Source organism: Pavona decussata, unplaced genomic scaffold (assembly GCF_977016875.1).
Source record: "Pavona decussata unplaced genomic scaffold, jaPavDecu1.1 SCAFFOLD_16, whole genome shotgun sequence".
Lineage (NCBI taxonomy): Eukaryota > Metazoa > Cnidaria > Anthozoa > Scleractinia > Agariciidae > Pavona > Pavona decussata.
In genome coordinates, this window is record NW_028145439.1 from 3,111,175 (window position 1) to 3,130,827 (window position 19,653).

General features: G+C 39.7%; 1 protein-coding gene across 1 annotated transcript; it reads left to right on the forward strand.

Annotated features, from left to right (window-relative positions):
• The first annotated feature begins 1,353 nt into the window (after positions 1 to 1,353).
• LOC146487363 (uncharacterized) lies at positions 1,354 to 14,366 on the forward strand. The gene is made up of 2 exons (XM_085087348.1): positions 1,354 to 1,429; positions 12,261 to 14,366. Exon 2 carries the CDS (start codon positions 12,285 to 12,287, stop codon positions 13,395 to 13,397), a length of 1,113 nt encoding a protein of 370 aa, XP_084943474.1. The 5' UTR covers positions 1,354 to 1,429; positions 12,261 to 12,284; the 3' UTR covers positions 13,398 to 14,366.
• The last annotated feature ends 5,287 nt before the right edge of the window (positions 14,367 to 19,653 follow it).

Genomic DNA, 19,653 nt, shown 5'->3' on the forward strand with positions numbered 1-19,653 from the left:
TTATAACTACTGAATATTTAGGAGTTTTTGAATGATGTAGCAGCTGGTTCGAAGGTCAAATGTTGAGCTTCCTGGCTGTCAGGTCAATAAAACCCCAGAGACCCACGCCCCTCGGGGGGGGGGGGGGGGTACTAACCCAAAAAAATGGATAGGGGTGTGCGCCCCGCTTCCCAAAACCCTTATCCTATTTATGACCAAAATCTGCGATTTTTCCCTACCTTATTTATGACCTGACCAAAAATTTGATACCCCATAAGTATTTATGACCTGATAGTGTCTGGTCAATTTCAGTTCAAAAACCCCTGGAGTCCAGCCCGTGACCGGAGCTCGTGACAAGCCGTTGCGGCACGTACACAGTTGCTGTAAACATCATGATGAAGAAGTCTCTACTCTGTCTCTGGCCAGAGAAAAAAAAAAAAAAAAAAAACGAATTCAAGATTAAAGTGCAAAAATTGATACCCTATTTATTGCCAAACTGGAAGCAAAATGGCTAAAATCGATACCCTATTTATGACCAAAGTGGCTGAAAAACCATACCCTTTGGTACCGCACATACCTCTATAGTCCATTTAAGGGAGTACCCCCCCCCCCTCCCCGGGGTGATATATCGGAACAACACTACAACAACTGAGAAATATGACGTCATTCGGTGATCCGCAACACCAAGAAACTACCCTTTTTCGATACAGTTGTAAAGCTGTTGCAATACAGTTGGGACACAAAGTCAAAATTACGGCACCTTTTTAATGGAAATTAATTGAATTTTTGTCATTAATCATGTGTTAAAGAACAACTCGTCCGGATTTGTGAGTCTGGTGTATTGTTCTTGATGCGTGACAGGCGTGAAACTCACGCACAATGTGTGAGAGTTGGCAGGTATACAATTTAATTATATTATTAAAGAACGAGGCCTGAAAAGAGACGGAGGGTGTAAACTACAGGTTGGAGGTTGCAGGTTGCAGGTTGAAAATTAAAATATAGAAAAAAAATATAAATATATAAACTCGCATAAATACACCCGCATAATAGAATGTTTTACTCCGGTTTATTTGAATGAATCTGTTAGATAAAATAATACGTCATTTGAAAGCTAATAGAACGTGGATATGGAAGACTCGATGAGATAAATGTCGAGAATATTGCCGTGTTTCATTGTTTATTTAGGCGCAGCTTCCTGGTTTTGCTATTTCGCTGTTGAAAAATAAAACAAAAATAGGCTACAACCTGCAACCTGCAGTTCACACCCTCCGTAAAGGAGACGACCGTAAAAGGACTACAAGCTCTCGCTTTTTCTCCCCTCACCCCTCCCCCCGAGAGCTTGAGTTCTATGGTAGCTGGTGCTGAGTAACCGCCCCATTCTCCACTCCTCGGCCTTCGAACAGTAAGCGTTTTATGATTGAGTAAGGGACAAGATTCCATTTACTGAAAGGTAAGATAAGCTTTTCAGTGTATTTTCAAACAAATTAGAGGTCGTTATGTGATACCATTACTCAATAGAGACGAGCATAAATGATTTTAGCGTGCAAATGAAGGTTTTGAGGTTGTTGGTGTGTCCCCTCCGTTCTGCCATGTTTTTGAACAGTACGTCTTGAGCATTCCCCGAAATACAGTGTTTGTGTGGGACAGTGGCGGCTAATTTTGGCAAAATTTGACTTTAATTATTGGCTGCCTGCAAGCCTTAAATATCAGGCGGCTAAACTACAGAATACTGGGCCAGTTTTAATTGCGTACAAAACAGAAACGAATACACTTATAAGCTTATATAACCAAGCAGAACCGCTGAACTATGGCGTACAGTCACGGGCAAAATTATCAAAAATGCGTTTAATAAAGGTTAACACGTACAAATAAAATAAAAGTCATTAATTTAATGTTAAAACAGCAAAAAATAAATCGAACCGCATACACAAAAATTATACATTGAACTTGCACAAATATCATTGAACTATACAGAAATAAATCGAACCGCGCACATGTATATCGAACATCCTCAAACGTCAAACGCACTGTACAAATATGTATAAATCGAACTTTGGACAGCTGGTCAGCGGTTAAAATGGGCTTGGTCAACAGAGTCTGGAAGGAGTGGGGGGGGGGGGGGGGGGTCCTGATCCCACATTCCCGCTCCTTTCTCACGAGAATTCGGAACCCCTGCAGTAGTTTTTTTCACCGCTATCCCGAAACCTGTTTTTTCTTTCCCAAAAAAATGCATTTAAAAAAATCATTTCCGCAAAAGCCAATAAATTTAAGATCGGATGTAGATTGGCCCTTTCGATTGATATTTTGAATTTACGCCTGTTTTAAAAAAGAAATGTGTGGTTCCAGAAAATATCCATACCCCCCCCACGGAAGACCTTTGGAAATTCCGAGGGGGAGGGGGGGTTAAAGGGCAGTAATTTCCGAAGGGTAGGGGGGTTTCGTGGGGAACTAGTTTTCCAAAGGATCACGAACCATGTACAAAACATTGAAAGCAACATATGATCGATCTGAAGCACAAAAACATATTTACGTATGTTGTTTTGAAACAAAAGCAGCGAAAATGATGAATCATTCTGGAAAAAATCATTTTGGTGGAAGTGTTGTCCGGTAAGCGAAAGTAACGGCGGCGTGACAGGTATTTTTCTTTGAGGTTCGACTTCGCGGCGCGATCAGTCAGCCTCATATCATGCCGAGCATGGCTGTGATTTCACAATCGTTTGAAAATCGAGGTTTGATATAAATAAAAGCCCTCTTTACTCGTATTGTAGCATCAAATGAGTGAGATTAAAAGGTTTCTGAACAAAGCGACTTTTTTGATGAGCATGGCCTTTCGCATAAATTCCGCAGGTTAGTTTGCGGTTGAAATCTATTTCTGACACGGCGAAATTAATGTACAACGGGCGTGGAGCGCTTATTTATTTATTTCCCACCGAAAATTATTTTTCCGCGGCCACAAAACGTGTCATTTCTTCAATGCAATCTTTCACAAAAAAGATTTCTGGAAGAAAGAGAAAAGATTCTGCAGAGATAGTTCCATCCAGTGAATATTGATGTACATTGCAGTCGAAATTTGATCCGCCACTGAATCAAATGCACAACTTTTTCGATGTATGCAAATTTTGTTCAAGATTGAATCCCATGGGACGTGAAACAGCGACGTTTATTTGATAAAAACTTGACATAAAATGTTAAAAACACAAACTCTTTTTCTTTCTCAAATTCATTTCATTCACGAACTCAGTGCGGAGATAACTATTTGTATTAAGTGCCGAGACGTGAATCCAATGAATGATTTTCCAGTAATCAGAGACCCATGAATGCGCAAAGGATTTTGGGATCGCCAGGGGGCAAACATTGCTAGTCGCTAGAAAGAAATGTATGGCGTAAAGTTGTTTCTTTGTCAAAAGCAGTGGTTTTGGACAAAGAGTAACGCATTTTAGCCGTGATTTTGTGAGAAGCGGAGGTGACTAATGTTTGTGCGTGGAAATTGTAAGTTTTTGTGTGGTTGATGCGATAAAATCTATCGATAAATACTCTTGCGTAAGGTTGATTGTGAAATCTACTGAATCTAGATCAAGTTATTGTATTGAAAAAGTACAAACTTAGGCAGCTTAGGTGTGAATTTGAGGGGATTGACTCAATAAAGCTTTTCAGTTGTAATTATGTGTGTCGAGTTTGTTTTCTTTTTAGTTACGTACGTGTGTTATAACTTCATGGCTGCTGAAATTTTACCCAAACAAAGAAGAGAAATTATTGTGCGAGGGGATGGAAATTACCGAGTTATTGTGCTGTGGAGGGTTGAAACCAGTGATAGTTAACACGGGGAAATCTTCCCTGGCCAGAGCAACGAGAATGCTAACTCAGGATAATTGTCTAATCATTCAGTGGCGTAGTCAAAACACAGGAGGAAAATACTAACTAAAGCTCCCACTACACAAACCTCACAGTTGCAGAGCGGATCGCCGAAGTGATATTAACAAAAACACAAACGGACTAAAGAGGACTTAAGCCCTCAATTTAACGCATTGCATAGCTTTCAAACAAGCTACAATGATAAAGAAAGGATCAAAAGACAGATAGCCGTGATAAGACACACAACATCTTGTGACAACCGCAAAAGCTTATAGCCGGGCTCAGATACACAAAAGCTGCAAGATACTTGTACACCGTTCAAATCCTATCCTTACAGTGATAAAAACAGAGGCGATACTGTCACCGGATGCACTGAAATGGCCCATACCAAACCTGAACCAAATGCCATAAAGTACATAAGAACGGTAGTCGCTAAACAGAAACAACAAGAGTTCTAATAAACAATACGCATAACCCAGAAATGACCTTTGAGATCAAAATACAAAACATGCGACAGTGAACATATAAGGATAAACACGATTATAATACTAGATGTAAAAATAATATCCGTAAGAGTGCATCTAGTAGGAACTGGGGGCATTGGACATCGACAAATTTTGCCTCAAACGATTGGAATAAATTAGACCTTTCAATCAGACAAAGCCCATCATTAGCTAGTTTTAAAAGAGTGGTAAGAAATGTAAATAGTCTTTAGTCTAATTTTTATATATTCATATATTAGTCTTTATTTTTCTTTATTTTTTTTTTTTTATTCTTTTTAATTTTCGAGGACTCTTTTGTAAATCACTTATTAGTGACATTGATTTCCTCAATAAAGATTATTATTATTATTATTATTAACATCACGCAAATCCTACAAACCATAAATGGCATTTAATAAGACGAAAATCAAGCTCTTAAAGGAAATTTATGGGGGACACCGCTCATTTCATAAATAAGAGGATGTTCTCATAAAGATATACCCGTGAGGGCAAAACTAAAACACGCACGTGAGCGCGAAGGCTTGTCAACCCTATATTTATACACTCATATAGCACAGTGATCACCACCTGGCATAGGTTGTTTTATCGGCACACATACAATTACAACTGAAAAGGCTTTATTGAGTCAATCCCCTCAAATTAATGCCTACGTTTGTATTATTTTGAGACTATTGGTCACCATTACTTGGTGTAGATTCAGTAGATTGCACAATCAACATTTCGCATTTATCGATAGATTTCATCCCAGTTATAACACAAAATCTTACAACTTCCATGCACCAACATTAGTCACCTCCGCTTCTCACAAAATCACGGCGAAAATGCGTTATTTTTTGCCCGAAATCACTGTTTTTGACGAAGAAACAACTTTATGCTATACATTTCTTTCTGGCGACTTGCAATGTTTGCCCCCTGGCGATCCCAGAATCCTGTGCGCATAACATAGGTATCTGATTACTGGAAAATCATTCATTGCCACGGACTAATTAATTTTGAAGTTTTGAACCTAGAACCTTTTGAAACTGTTCTCAAAGGCGGCTTTTAATTCTTGTGCATGCAGCCAGTTTTCGACTGGGTTTTCAAAGTTCTTCAAATTCTACTTGATAAATAAAACACCCAGCATCGTATATTCAATGTGCAACTTGTATTCATAGTGGTTTCTTCACGGTAAATTAGCAAATGTTTTTCTGCAGACGTCATTACGAAAATGGAATTTGCAAGGCCGTCGTAATTTTAGGTGAAAAAGAAAAGTTGTAACGTGATAGAGATAATTTCTTAAGCGCTCGAGAAAGTTATAAACGTAAACTACGCAACAACAAAGAATACAACCGTGTTTTTTTGACGAAAAAAAAAATCGACCATTTTAGAGTTCTATCTAATTTTTTCCGGATATAGTTTAAGCAAAAGGATAAACAAGTAAAATAGCGCAGTGTTGTAAATTTTAAAATAGCTGAACTAGAGACGTCGACGTCGCTTCAATAATAAAAAAATTGATCGTAATAGTGTGAGTAGTCAATTTTCCTAGTCTAAATGGATTTTGAACTGCTGAGGGGTTCATGGAAGAGGGTTTTAAAAACAAGGAAATTCTGGAGGGGTGGGGGGGGGTCATCATAAACCCTCTGGAACGGAAATTCCGAGGGGGTGGGGGGGTTAGAGCAAAAATGTCTTCCGTGGGAGGGGTATGGATATTTTCTGGAACCACACAATAGAATTAGCAAAGCCTAAAAACAATCTGCCACCCGCCGAACGCGAGGTTCTCAATGCCTTGAAGCGTGACACTACAATACATTTTTAAAAAAGGCAGACAAAGGAACTACAACTGTAGTCATCAACACGCAAGATATAATAAAAGAAGGTCAAATGCGTTATACTTTTTTCAATGGACGTAACGAGCCTTTACTCGCCTTATGCTCTGCATACTCAGCGTATGCAGAGCATACGAAAAATTCAACGAAAACGAACCTCCTATCCCTATCCATATACGGCTACTTGAAAGAGCGCTAAGTTTAATTCTCCAAGAAAATTCATTCCAGTTCTGTCACTACCTGCAAACCCATGGTACAGCCATGGGCACAAAAATGGCAGTCACCTTTGCCAATATCTTCATGGCTAAGGTTGAAACGGAGATTTTAAACCAAGCGCATTAAAACCGCTCATTTGGAAAAGATATATAAACAGCATATTTTCCCTCTGGGAAAATATGTCTGCAGTTCATTGAGCAAGCAGTTCATTGAGCAAGCAAACAAACACCACAAGACAATTAAATTTACGGCTGAAATTTCAGAAACAGAAACGACATTTCTGGATACAAACATTTATAAAGGTGAAAGATTCAGAAGCTATTCAGTTCTTGATGTGCGTACGCAATTCAAACACTGAAACATTTCAATATACGCACTTCTCTTCATGCCACCCACCAGGGGTCAAAAAAGGCTTCATTAAAGGCAAGGCTCTGAGACTTCTCAGAACAAACTCTTCTAGAAAAATATTTGAAGAGCAAATTCAAAATCTTAAATCACGCCTACAGCAAAGAGGTTATCCCGAGAACATTGTTCAAAGGACCTTCTTAGAAGTGCAATTTGAAAAAAGGAAACTGGCACTCCTTCAAAAACCAAAGGAGAATAAACGAATCTTGCCAAATAAAAAAGGCTAAAACACACACTAGGGAGTCGTGCAGGCCTGTCACTCTTGCACACTGAAAACGTCTCATTATCACCACCGACCGCCTTATGCACTCGTGCGATTGAAATGTCGAGGCTTCTCCCCAAGCCTTTGCTCAGCGCAATATCTGCGAGGCCAGTAAAATCATGAAGGTGGCACTTCAAAATGTTTAATTCTCTATGGTTCTCTGTTGAGATTGGCACATTAAATTTCTCTTTATGAATCGGCTGACCAGAATTTTGATCAGACTCTGTTGTAAGATAAAAGGACACCAAAACTCGAACTGTCTTAACAGGGTCCACGCTGTTCGCTGCCATTGCTTCCAATGATCAGCACCAGGTTGTTCGAAAGCCGATTAACGCTAATCTACGATTAAAAGTTAACCAAGGTTTTCATCTCGCTCTTTAAAAGTGATTTTAAAGCCTAATTTCAAGCTAAAGGTAAGGAAAACTAGTACGGATAAGCATCAATAAAATTTTTTATTATCTTGACATGCATTGTGTATTTCGATTTTTACTATGGTATATTTTTAATAAGTATTCTCGGTTTTCACTGTCACGCCATTGAAAAAAAAATCGAAACCATTCCATGAATGAAGTCAAGAAATTGACATGGTATAGAGGATAAATAAATAAGGCATCTGTTCAAGTGTCAGGTCTGTGCGGCATTCCATACTCAAGTTATTTGTCAAAATGTTCCACATAAATTTATAGAGCTTAGTATGGAGACGCCATGTTTGTATCCCTCTGAGGGGCACAAACATGGCGGCCGGAAATACGAAAAAACATCTGGAGTTCGCTTTTGCCTAGCCTGTTCCAGGCTCCTAGAGAGAAGCGCGTAGGAGAGGGCGAGGGGACGAAAACAAGGGGGGCTGGGGAGAGAAAAAGATGGGAAGAAGAGGAGCCTGTAATCATTCTCTTAAACACCTCATGCCGCCCCCTTTTTCCAAAATGTGTCAACATGTCAAAATGTCAAACTTTTCATTGTCCGGGTTTCGATTACTCACGCGAGTTCTCGAGTTCGTGCGGTTGTCCTTACATCGCTTCGATGTCACAGACACCGAAAGGTTCTCCGGGTTTGAGATTTCAACCCTAAAAAAATCCTGTAGATTTTGCCAAAAAAATTTGACGTGTCTTGGAACGAAAGTTCCCCGGGTGTACTTGTTCAACACCGTTCGAAATAAGGAACTTATTAACGCGACGTTATCGAGCGACGAGACTCTAGTGTTGGCAGATGTTGTGTCTTCGCTTGGTTGTATCTTCGCAAGCTTTTAAGAAACAAAGAGCTTTCCAGCGTCAGCTGCCTCATTTGTGTGAGGATCCTGGCCAGAATTTATGGCACGTTTAAATATGTTAAAATGCGGTTGACAGACCTGCACGACTCCCACTGTGTGTGCGTTGTTTTGATAAAAGCTTTTACAATGCAAGCATGTCTTTAAACGATTTCTCTTTTGTATAAGAGCTTCTTCCCTTTTGATCAAAACGTGATGCGACCGCTCTGCTTAATGGTGTTTATCTTGATCGTGAGGGGGAATTCTCATATATACTGAATGGAGAGTTTCTTACTGATCATTCTAAGCCGTTAGGATTAGATTTTGATATGCCATTGTGTATGCTAGCTCTGTGGCATTTGTTAAAGTTTAGCGGCTAGGATTAACTGCAAGATTTCAGGTAGCGCTAAATAAATTTTATCTGTGAAGATACAGGATCCGTGGATTTCTTTACTTGTGAATTCATGCTTATGCTATTGCATATCACTGCGGGAAGATTGAAACTGCCGCAGGATGTTTGTTTATCACGGATATGAGTGTCTAGCAGATCCTCGTCTTTCAAAGCTTATCATTGTTGTCTCTTGCTTTCGAGAGCTATAGCATTTGTTATACATTCGTTGCCAATTCCTATTGCTGCGGCCGAGAACCCTAGTTGTTTTAACTGCTCGACCTGATCTCTCATCACTGAAACCAACGGAGAAACCACTATAATGGTTGACAGCGGCTTGACTTCACTTGAGCACAAAGCACTCGAGACTCAAGGAAACAGTTGAAATATCAAGCTCTTCCCGAAACCGGTGGGTAGAATGGCGAAAACGTCTTTCCCACGAGCTAGATTGAGAAGGCACGCTTTTGCTCCTTCCTGAGTACTTTAACTTGCGGAAAATCTCGAAGACAATTCTCTAAAACTGCATTAAACTCAGTCTCATCAAAACCCCGCGCGTGTGACACACTCGCCATTTTGACTCTTTCAGATTCTTTCGCGATAACTTTTGAGTGATGTCTGAACTGTCAAAACTCACCAATCAGAGGGTATACCGGGAGCTGGTATACCGGCATGAGGTGTTTAAGAGAATGATTACAGGCTCCTCTTCTTTCCGTCGTTTTCTCTCCCCAGCCCCCCTCATTTTCGTCCCCTCGCCCTCTCCTTCGCGCTTCTCTCTAGGAGCCTGGAACAGGCTAGCTTTTGCCCGAAAAGATGTTTGTTTGCCCTTGTGAATTTTCGAATGTTTAGATTAATATTTCTCCTCAAACTTAAATTGTTTAGAATGCTGAAAATCACCCGAAGAGTCATTTTTAAGATATGGAAAAGCTTTGTCACGGCCGTCCTCCTGATGTCACGCACGATGGAAACTTGGAAATTGAAAGTGTTCTATTTTCGAAAGGAAGCACGACATTGAGCTAAGAAATTGTGAACCGACATATTTTTAGGTAATCTTTCCTTGAATGAAGGTAAAATTTTTTTAGGCCTCCCAGTTTTGAATTCTAGAATTTGGTGACGTCATGTGAAAACCAAGAATTACATAGATGCTCTGTAATTAATTATTATATGAAATGCGCGCTTGATCATTTTATGCAAAGCGCACAATATAAGAATACAGATTATTATTATTATTATAAAGTCTAAGTCAAAACTGAGAGCCAAAATCATTTTGAAGAATCTTTATTGATTAGTAATTAAACTCGAATCAAAGTTCAGGTTAATCCAGGATTAGCTTAATCTGGCTTTGAACAACTGGGCCCTTATGGTAGAACCATGCGAGTTTGAGGTACGTGTAGAGTTAACGATTTGCCAATTGTGAAATTTTTTATTGTAAAATATTGTAAAAATTGTAAACCAATGAGTCCGTTGACAGACGTAACACCAGCCTAGCCTATTATCGGAAACATGCAGAAAGTAACTTTTGTAAAAAGTTAATTGATATATGAGCCACTATTAGCTTCTCTGTTTTCACGAAAGACAGACAGGCTAAAAAATCCCGCATCCCGTACCTAAATTTTGGTGAATCCCCCTTCCCGGGGAGCAGTCAAATCCCGAAGCCCGTCAAGATATTTTGCGTTTTCCCCAATCCCACACCAGTTTTGGGTCAAATCCCGGATCCCGAGAATACCCTTCCAGACACTGGGTCAACTTGAGCATGTCTTGACCTGCCCTGGCACGTGAGTTTAGCATCCGGACGTTCACCATACAGCTTTGAGCAGGAATCCTGTCCTAGTTGTTTTGGTGTAGTTTGCATAAATATGGCCAAGAGCTCTCCAGGTAAATTGTCCTTCTGGCCACCAACATGATGAAGATCAGTGTTTCAAAAATATGTCATTCATCATATAACTTGATAAAATTGCTATATAAAAGTGGTAATATCCATTGGATAAATGAAGGTCCGAAGTTAAACTTGTGTGGTATCCTTAACAGAAAGTTAAAGTTTTAGTGCATCAAAAGCTTTATCAAAATCAATGGTAACTAAGATTCAAAGCCCACCATTCTGTTTGGTATATTCTATTAAAATAGTATACCAGAACGGAAGTGAATGCTGCCATGGCCCGGAGGGTGGTGAGTTGCAAAAAATATGAGATGATGTCCCCTCAATACGCCAGGGTTGGGTTGTTCGAAAGCCTATTAACGCTAACCTTTGATTAGAAGTTAATCGAGGCTTTCATCTCGCTCGTTAAAAATGGTTGTAAAGGCTAATTTCAAAACTGAGGGGCAAAAATCTTTTGGAAGAATCTTTATTGATTAGTAATTAAACTCGAATTAAAGTTACATTAATCCAGGATTAGCTTAATCAGGCTTTGAACAACTGGGCCCAAGTAGACTTGGGGGTTGTGGGTGGGGGTGGTGGTGGGGGGAGGAGAGTAGGTATAGAACAAAAAGTAAACCAGAAACTAATAAAAAGAAGGGTTATTTTTAAAACCATTGCACTAAGAAGCAAAATTGCGATTTTAGTACAAAGAATATTAAAAATAATGTAAAATGGTTACAAGGTTCATCTATGGGGCTGGGCCTTATGATTTCAATAACATAAAAATGAAATTTACATGTTTAATTTCAAAAATAATATTATGAGCTATTCGTAAGATATAAACCCAAGGCCATCAGGCTATGAAAGTGGTGGCTTTGTAATTTTATGAAGCCTGGGGCAAGTTTCATGAACGTGCACGTAAAGGGAAAAAAAAATTCGAAGAACGAAAAGTTTTATCATCCAGGTTTAAAACAACTCTTGCTTCTTCAGTTCATCATCTACAAGGAACAAAGAGTATTTTACTCTGTACATGCATATCCCATGCAGCTGATCCAGAGCCAGAGCTAACTACATAAATTTTATGAAATTCCGCACTCTAAATGAGTGGACTTGCAACCATCTCTGCTTGATTTAATTAAATTTATTAAAACTTCTCTTTTTAGTTTATTTTATGGGGTGGTCCCTAGGCAGGGGACGAGGGGGGGGGGGGGTCAGTTGGGGTAGTCTGTACCCGTCAGGGAGGTGGTCTGAGAACCCATTCAGGTGGAGTCGGTCCACCGACTAGAATTAGTCCTTTTGATTATCCCTCTAGCTCTATCTGAACTCTCAACCCAGGGGCTAGCAGAGCAGAACAGTATGTTGTGTTGTGGTGCCCGCAAAATTAACCATAATGCCTTGCCCTTTTGATCTTACTGCAACCACAATGCTTTGAAATTTACAAGAAAGGTGAACTAAAGGCCCCATTAATTATTTTGTCTCTTGCGGTTCAATTTATCTTTGGTTCAATTTTTATTTTCTTTGTTTTGTAGTCATAAAATTTATCAAATGTTACAATTTACAAAAACAAAGGAAAATAACAATTTGAACCCAAGGATAAAACTGACCCACAATATATATTTGCGCCAGTTAGAGAGTAGCCTTTGTCAATCACTTCATGATCCCTCACTGTGGTAGCAGTCACACAAAAAAAATTTGATTTGATTGAAATAATTATGCTGGCAAAGTAAATTTTATTATGTTTTGTGGATTAAACAGGAAAGAACATCAGTCAAGTTATTTATGATGTCTGGCAAACCTTCTGACTGTATGGAAGATCCCAGGAATGGTGCAAAGGCTAATACAAGGAAGAAGCATTCTGAATGCAAACAGTGTGGCAAGTGTTTTCGTGGTGCAGGAGAGTTGAGGAGGCACGAAAGAGTTCATACTGGAGAGAAGCCTTTTAACTGTAAACACTGTGGCAAGTGTTACAAACGAGCAGAAACGTTAAGGAAACATGAAAGAGTCCATACTGGCGAGAAGCCTTACGAGTGTAAACAGTGTGGCAAGTGTTTTAGTCGAACAGAATGGTTAAGGGCACATGAAAGAGTTCACACTGGAGAGAAGCCCTTTGAGTGCCAGCAGTGTGGCAAGTGTTTTGGCTTTGCGGGAAGTTTGAAGAGGCATGAAAGAGTTCATACTGGAGAGAAGCCTTATGAATGCAAATACTGTGGCAAGTGTTTTGCTGGTACAGGAGATTTAAAGAGACATGAAAGAGTCCACACTGGAGAGAAGCCTTATGAATGCAAACAGTGTGGCAAGTGTTTTGGTCAAATAAGACTTTTGAAGCAACACCAAATAGTCCATAGTGGAGAGGAACCTTATGAATGCAAACAGTGTGGCAAATGTTTTAGTCGAGCAGAAACGTTAAGGGTGCATGAAAGAGTTCATTCTGGAGAGAAGCCCTTTGAGTGCCAGCAGTGTGGCAAGTGTTTTCGTGATACAGGAGATTTGAGGAGGCATGAAAGAGTTCATACTGGAGAGAGGCCTTATAAATGCAACCAGTGTGGCAAGTGTTTTAATGGTACAGGAGATTTAAAGAAACATGAAAGAGTTCATACTGGAGAGAAGCCCTATGAATGCAAACAGTGTGGCAAGTGTTATCGTAATGTAGGGGATTTAAAAAAACATGGAAGTGTTCATACTGGAGAGAAGCCCTATGAATGCAAACACTGTGGCAAGTGTTTTACTCAAAAAAGATACTTAAGGATGCATGAAAGAGTCCATACTGGAGAGAAGCCTTATAAATGCAACCTGTGTGGCAAGTGTTTTAAACAAGCAGGAACTTTATGGAAACATCAGAAACTCCATACTGAAGATAGGTATTATATCATCACAGTGGAGCTGGAAATCTAAGGAAGCTTAACTGGAAAGAGTCTATACTGGAGAGAGGGCTTATGAACCCAAACAGTGTAGCAAGTGTTTTAGCCGCTTGGAAGGTTTTAAGAAATCATGTATGTTTCCGATTGTCGTAAGAGTAACCTAACCGCACAAACCTGCTCAGACAGGGTGTGCTGAAAAACACATCTATTGGATTTGTCAAGAGGAGCTCTGTTAATGCAACCTGTGTGGCAAGTGTTTTAAACAAGCAGGAACTTTGTGGAAACGTATGGCTTTTCTTCTTGAACAGTATGAACAGTATGCAATCAGTGAATAACTTTGAACTTGATTTGTTGTGTTGTCTTTTATGACAGTGAGTCTCATGAAACATTAATTTCCATGAAACAAAGTAGTTGGCAAAATGTTAACCACATTCGATAATATAAATCATGATTAAAGCGATATGTCCAAAAATTCATGCTAATGAGGTGCATGAACTGTATGATAGACAGAACTAAATTCGTGAATTATGTAGTTGGATTATCGATTCCACAGGTAGAACCATGGTCTATGGAGTATGTGCAATGAATGAGTTTTTGAAAACATGGTGGCTTGGAGAAAACAGCTTAATTCTTACTTAAAAACACAATTAATTCTGTCAAACATGAAGTCATACAAAAACGACAAAAAGTTCTGTCTTATATAAAGTACCCATATCCAGGGTTAGGTGAATGTCTGGACATAAGACCAGGGTCCGAAATTAACTTTTTTTCTAAGGGAGCCAACTGGCGACTAAGCTAAAAATTTTGGTCGCCAGATGGAAAGGTTTGGTCGCCAAAAGCAAGTGTTATTGTTGTTGTTGTTTTTTTTTTGGTTTCTTGCTTGCCACGCCATGATCGCGGCTTCGCCTCTTAATTTGCCGCAAACTAAAGAAAACAATCTCTCTGGCCAGGGTATAATTTACCTTAATTATAATAAAGCACAAAATTAAACCTTTCAAGAAAATGTTATCATTTAACACAATATACATACAGCTATAAAAGGAGACTCACAAAAACCGTGTAACGGTAACAGAGTCCTACATCTCAAAAAGCGTGTTTGCCAGCTTATGTTCTTGCGAAGGCTTCGGATTTCTTTCTCTTATTATTTCCATTTAGTTGGAAGTATGCTGGTATCCTATTAAGTTCTATGTTCAAGACATGGGGGCCCTCTATCTATACCTAGACTCAACTAAGAGTGCAATTGAAGTATCTCGGTTCTTCGCCTAAACGGAACGAAAACGCAACGACGATCAATAAGCTAGTGCCAGACCCTCACACTTTTTTATTGCTCAAACCAGTCCCCCACCGCGCAGGCCCGTCACTATTTATAAAATAAGGATACGTAAGCGCCGATGCTTCTGATCTTGCCGGATCTCGCCACGTCATGTTTTCGCCCTCGACATCCGTATTGGGAGAGGCCGTTGAAACAATATGGCGATCGTAAAATCGTCGCTTCGTTTTACTACAACTGTCCATGGGAGCTTAATGTTTTCTTTTAGAAAAAGCCCTTTTACCTTGGAATGTCAAATGCTGATGGGACGAAAGCTGGCGACCTAGGTGGGGGGGGTACTCCCCTATATGGGCTATACGGGGACGTGCCGCTGGATAGGGTATGGTTTTTGGCCCCTCTGCCCTGAACAGGGTATATAATTTCAAGCGAGTCTGTCCCGGACCCGTCCTAGACAGGGTATGGTTGCAAGACTGTCGTCGAGTATTTGGCAATCCGAAATCAGAGACGTTAGTCCGCATTTATTTTAATGAACAATGCTTCACGTCAATTGAGTTTCCACTTAAGGTTCACCTCTGTTAATGCGAAATTTTGGGATTTTTCGCCATCACCTCTAGGTAGTGTATTATTTTATCTGTTGTGATTGGTATTCGCGTTTCAATGCGTGAAACATCACGTCCAGTAAGTGGCAGTGGGCCTTTAAATGTTATTACTATTGCCAATAAACACTTGTTGAACACAAGAGCTAGATGTTGTCCTCTGTCCTAAATAGGGTCTTAAAATTGAGGACATTGTCCTACACAGGGTAGGTATTTAAGGTTACTTTCGTCCTAAACAGGGTCAGGGTTTCAAACCCCCAGCGGCACCCCTACACCCAAACATGGGTCAAGTGCCCCCCCCCCCCCCCCCCCCGGGGCTGGCGACCAGTTCTAAATTTCTGGTCGCCAACACCTAATATTTGGTCGCATTGGCGACCAGTCAGTCGCAATTTCGGACCCTGATAGACAGTGATGAAAAGCTGAGAAAAATAGGAAACCTCCAGCTTGTTGTAATGCAGTAGCTTACAGTTGAACCCTGCTGTATGGACACCCACTCCAGTCTTGGTACTTCGTTACTAACAACAATTTGTTGGCCCAAATTCATACATTTTCCAAAAACCTAGCCCACTTAATAAGATAATGTGTTGGACCGGTTACTTTCTGTGGTTTGACAAGTGTCTGTCATAACAGTTTTTGACTGCAAGGTTTAATATTGTTGCATTCGACATAGAAAGAGTGCGCTCCTGATACAGATTGGAGTCGAGGTTGTTTGGGACAACATTGATTGAATGAATGGATACTGGGACGCGTATCTGGTATCCCCTGCATATTTTGCAGGGGAAGATGATACCATTACCAACTTGGCAAAGGAGAGAGAGCCTAGGATCGAGATCATAGAACGTTAGTCCTAATCTTTGATTATTGTAAACTGTCTGTGATAACATGGTGTCCATCTTAAGTTGGTCTTCACATGGGTTGATAGCTTAAAAACTGATAAAACAGTCATTGTTGCCAAAAATTTGGTTTCTCTGCAAATAGTTTCGACGATGAGCAATTCCTTGTTTTAAAGGAGAGCAAACTAAAGAAAATTATTTGAAAATCCTCTAAAAATTGTCTGCCAAATCACTAGATCAGTGTGTATTTTTTTAATAAAAAAAAGATGCAGTGCTTGTAACGTAGATATTTGTAATAATCTCTGTTTAATTTATGAGAGTCTTTTTTATAAGAACGTCGAGGCTGAGATTGACCAAAATTTTAAGAACGTATTAAGAACATTCCTCAGGGTGAGAGTCGATTAAGAACGTTTTTATTTTGGTAATCTGTATAGAAAATCAAGGCAACAAGTGTAAATTAACTAAAATACTTAAGGGCATGTTTACATTAAGAATGGTGAAAGACATCTCAGTTTGTCATAATCAGCAGTTCTTGATACCATATCTCAGCAGGCAATACACTTTGACAGGTTTCCTGGTCGCGTCCGGTGATTTATTAAAATACATATAGTGTGTACTATGTAATTTTAGAAGACATTAAGAACGTTTTCAGCCTCAAATCGCAAAAAAATAAAAGAACGTTCAGCCTCAGCTCCAAAATTAGACGTTCTTATAAAAAAAAAAACAGAGTGTATGTATCCTGTCAGAATCCTGTGTCATTTGTATCATTCTCACTATGTTCCAGTTTTGTTGACAGTCTCTAATTAAAAGACTGTACAATGTATGAAATTCAGTTTTTGTTGCTACTGCTATTTAACAAAATTATTTAGTAAAAACTAAACTAGTGAGCAGCACTCTGCGAACTGTAGTTGTATAACTTCTTTATTTCTCCTACGCGTTTCATGTGACTAACGCACCCTTCGTCAGGGAGTTTAACAATACAACATGATGCGCCTGTATATATACCTAACTCATGCTTAGAGTTTACATTTCGTAAAAACACACCTACGGAATTACATGTAGGACAGACAAACTCCGCGGTAATGCGTCTAGGAAACAGGCGGTAGATTTCGGCAAGGTGTGACATACTTTGTGCGTGATAAAATTTGGGGCCCACAGTTTTAGCTGGCCGTACGATCATAAATATAAAATACTAGTCAACTTAGGGACCGTTCATTTTTTATGAGCATGGGGGGGCTGGTGGGATTTAGGGGGGGGGGGGGCCACGAGAAAAAAAATGGCACTAAAGGGGGGGGCTACCAAAAAAAATTGAGTGAACGAGGGGGGGGGGGGGGGTCACCAGCAATAATTGGCTAGTAGGGGAAATTGAAAGTGGCTCAACACAGAAACAGATGAAGAAATTGAATATTATTTCAATTTCCTAACCACTTTTAATTTGTTTTACATACTGAGGTCGAAATCTGCATTTCATATTAACAACAACTGAGGAAATGAAGCATATCTGTTGGAAAAGCAATAATGAATATAAACTGAAGTAGACACCTATGTTTGTACAAGTTCAAATCAATATAAAAACGTAACAGTCTTCACTATTGAATCATCCGTGGGGGAGTAGTTTTCTATTAAGTGGTTGTACTCAGAACTATATCAATAGATTGTTTAATGTTCTGTTTAATAGTACTCACTTTTATAAAGACTGTTGATTGGTAAATTATTTGAACCCAGGAGTATCAGTAGACTCAGTAGTATGCCTAGTGTGAACATCCAGATTAGTTTTTAATAATAGAACTGTTGTTGGTGACTTCAGTTGACGGTAAATCTGAGCAGAGGCCATCTTCAGAAAAGCTTGTAACTGTTATTTTTAATAGCAGTACTTTAATATCCAGGCGCGTAGGAGGGGGGTTCGAGGGGTTTGAACGAACCCCCTTTGAAGATCAATACTGGCGGAAGAAAAAGCACAATGAGGAGGTTGAACAACTACATGAGGTGTACCATGCCAGAGAGTAGAATGTCCGCCCTGGTTCTAAATGCATATCAAATATGATATGCCTGTCAATCTTGACGAGATAGTGAATTTGTTCGAAGGCCTACACCCGAGAATGATGCAGTTTACCAGCTTGGTGTATGACTATCAGCAGATCGAATAGCTATCAGAACTTGGCAGGGCGCGGAATGTACATTGAACTTTCTTGTTTAAGTTGAAACAATTATGCAACAGAAATGATGTATATAGCTTAAAAAGCTGCTGTAAAACAAATTTGTGATTCGCCTAAAATGGGTCTAAAAATGCAGGAAATGAGGTTTCTGGGAACCTAGATTTTCGAAAATTTCCGGGGGAGCATGCCCCCGGACCCCCCTAGTAAGAGCGCCTCCAGCGCTCAGCAAGATTTGGGGCTCAACGAACACCCCTATCTTACCCTTACCTACGCGCCTGATATCTGTGTGTCCGCTGTTTTTTTCTGTTTAATATGACTCGTAATCGTTGATTGGTATGCTTCGATCCGTATTTTGTTAGTCAGATCTGTACGTGTATTAATTGTTTCTACTCGAAGGGGAGTTATTTCACGTTAACCATTTGCTTGATTAATTTTTCTAGTTCATTTGAGAATCTAAATGGAAATTTAGGGTTTGCCGTTGCCGTAAACGTGTTGCTATCTATAAAATGTTTTTTTAAACAAGAGAAATCTTTACCTAAGCAGAGAACGGTAACTTTTTAATAGTACTGTAAAGAAATCACAGTAACAATTACGTTTATCTTCGATATAAACAGTACATAAGCGTTTTGTTAAAGTTAGGAGTATGATTTGTTTCTGGTTGGGCGGGAGGGGGGGGGGGGGTCATCAGAAAAAAATTGTTTCTGCTGGGGGGGGGGGCATGTGGAAAAAAATTGCATGCTAGGGGGGGGGTCATACAGTTTCGTAGTGGTAAATAACCAAATCCCACCAGCCCCCCCATGCTCATAAAAAATGAACGGTCCCTTACCTCTATCAGCATATGTCAGACTTTTCTACTTAATAGGGATCTACAAGTTCTGTTTGATATTCAAAATAGGTTGAATAAATTGTTCTGCAGGCTAGAGATGCTGCTTGGAGATACTAAAGTACAAGAGCAGTTCCACAATTTTATACCTACCAACTTTTTCTGGGTCAAATGTGTGAGATTTTCGTCTATTCATGACCGGGATTTCCGAAAACGTCCGAGCCATTTTCGACGATTTTTTGGTCTTCCGAATGTTACCGAAAATGCCCGAAGATTTCCGATGTCCTTTGAACACTTCCGATTCAAAGGGATTGTAGATGTTTGAAAGCTTTTTCGGGTAATTCGGTCGGTTTGCCAGTACCCAGGGTCTTAGATAATTTTAATATGACTTAAAAGTAAAAAACTGTCGGTTTGTCGGTACTGACAAAACGACAGAATTTGTCGGTTGTCGGTTTGTCAGCCACCTACAACAGCACGGAACTGAGAAATATGACGTCATTTGGTGATCTGCAACACCAAGAAACTACCCCTTTTCGATACAGTAACTGTTGTAAAGCTGTTGCAATACAGTTGGGACACAAAATCAAAATTACGGCACCTTTTTAATGGAAT

Bases quoted from the DNA above. Each gene is read 5' to 3' on its own strand.
- LOC146487363 (XM_085087348.1), top strand. From the start codon at position 12,285: ATGATGTCTGGCAAACCTTCTGACTGTATGGAAGATCCCAGGAATGGT.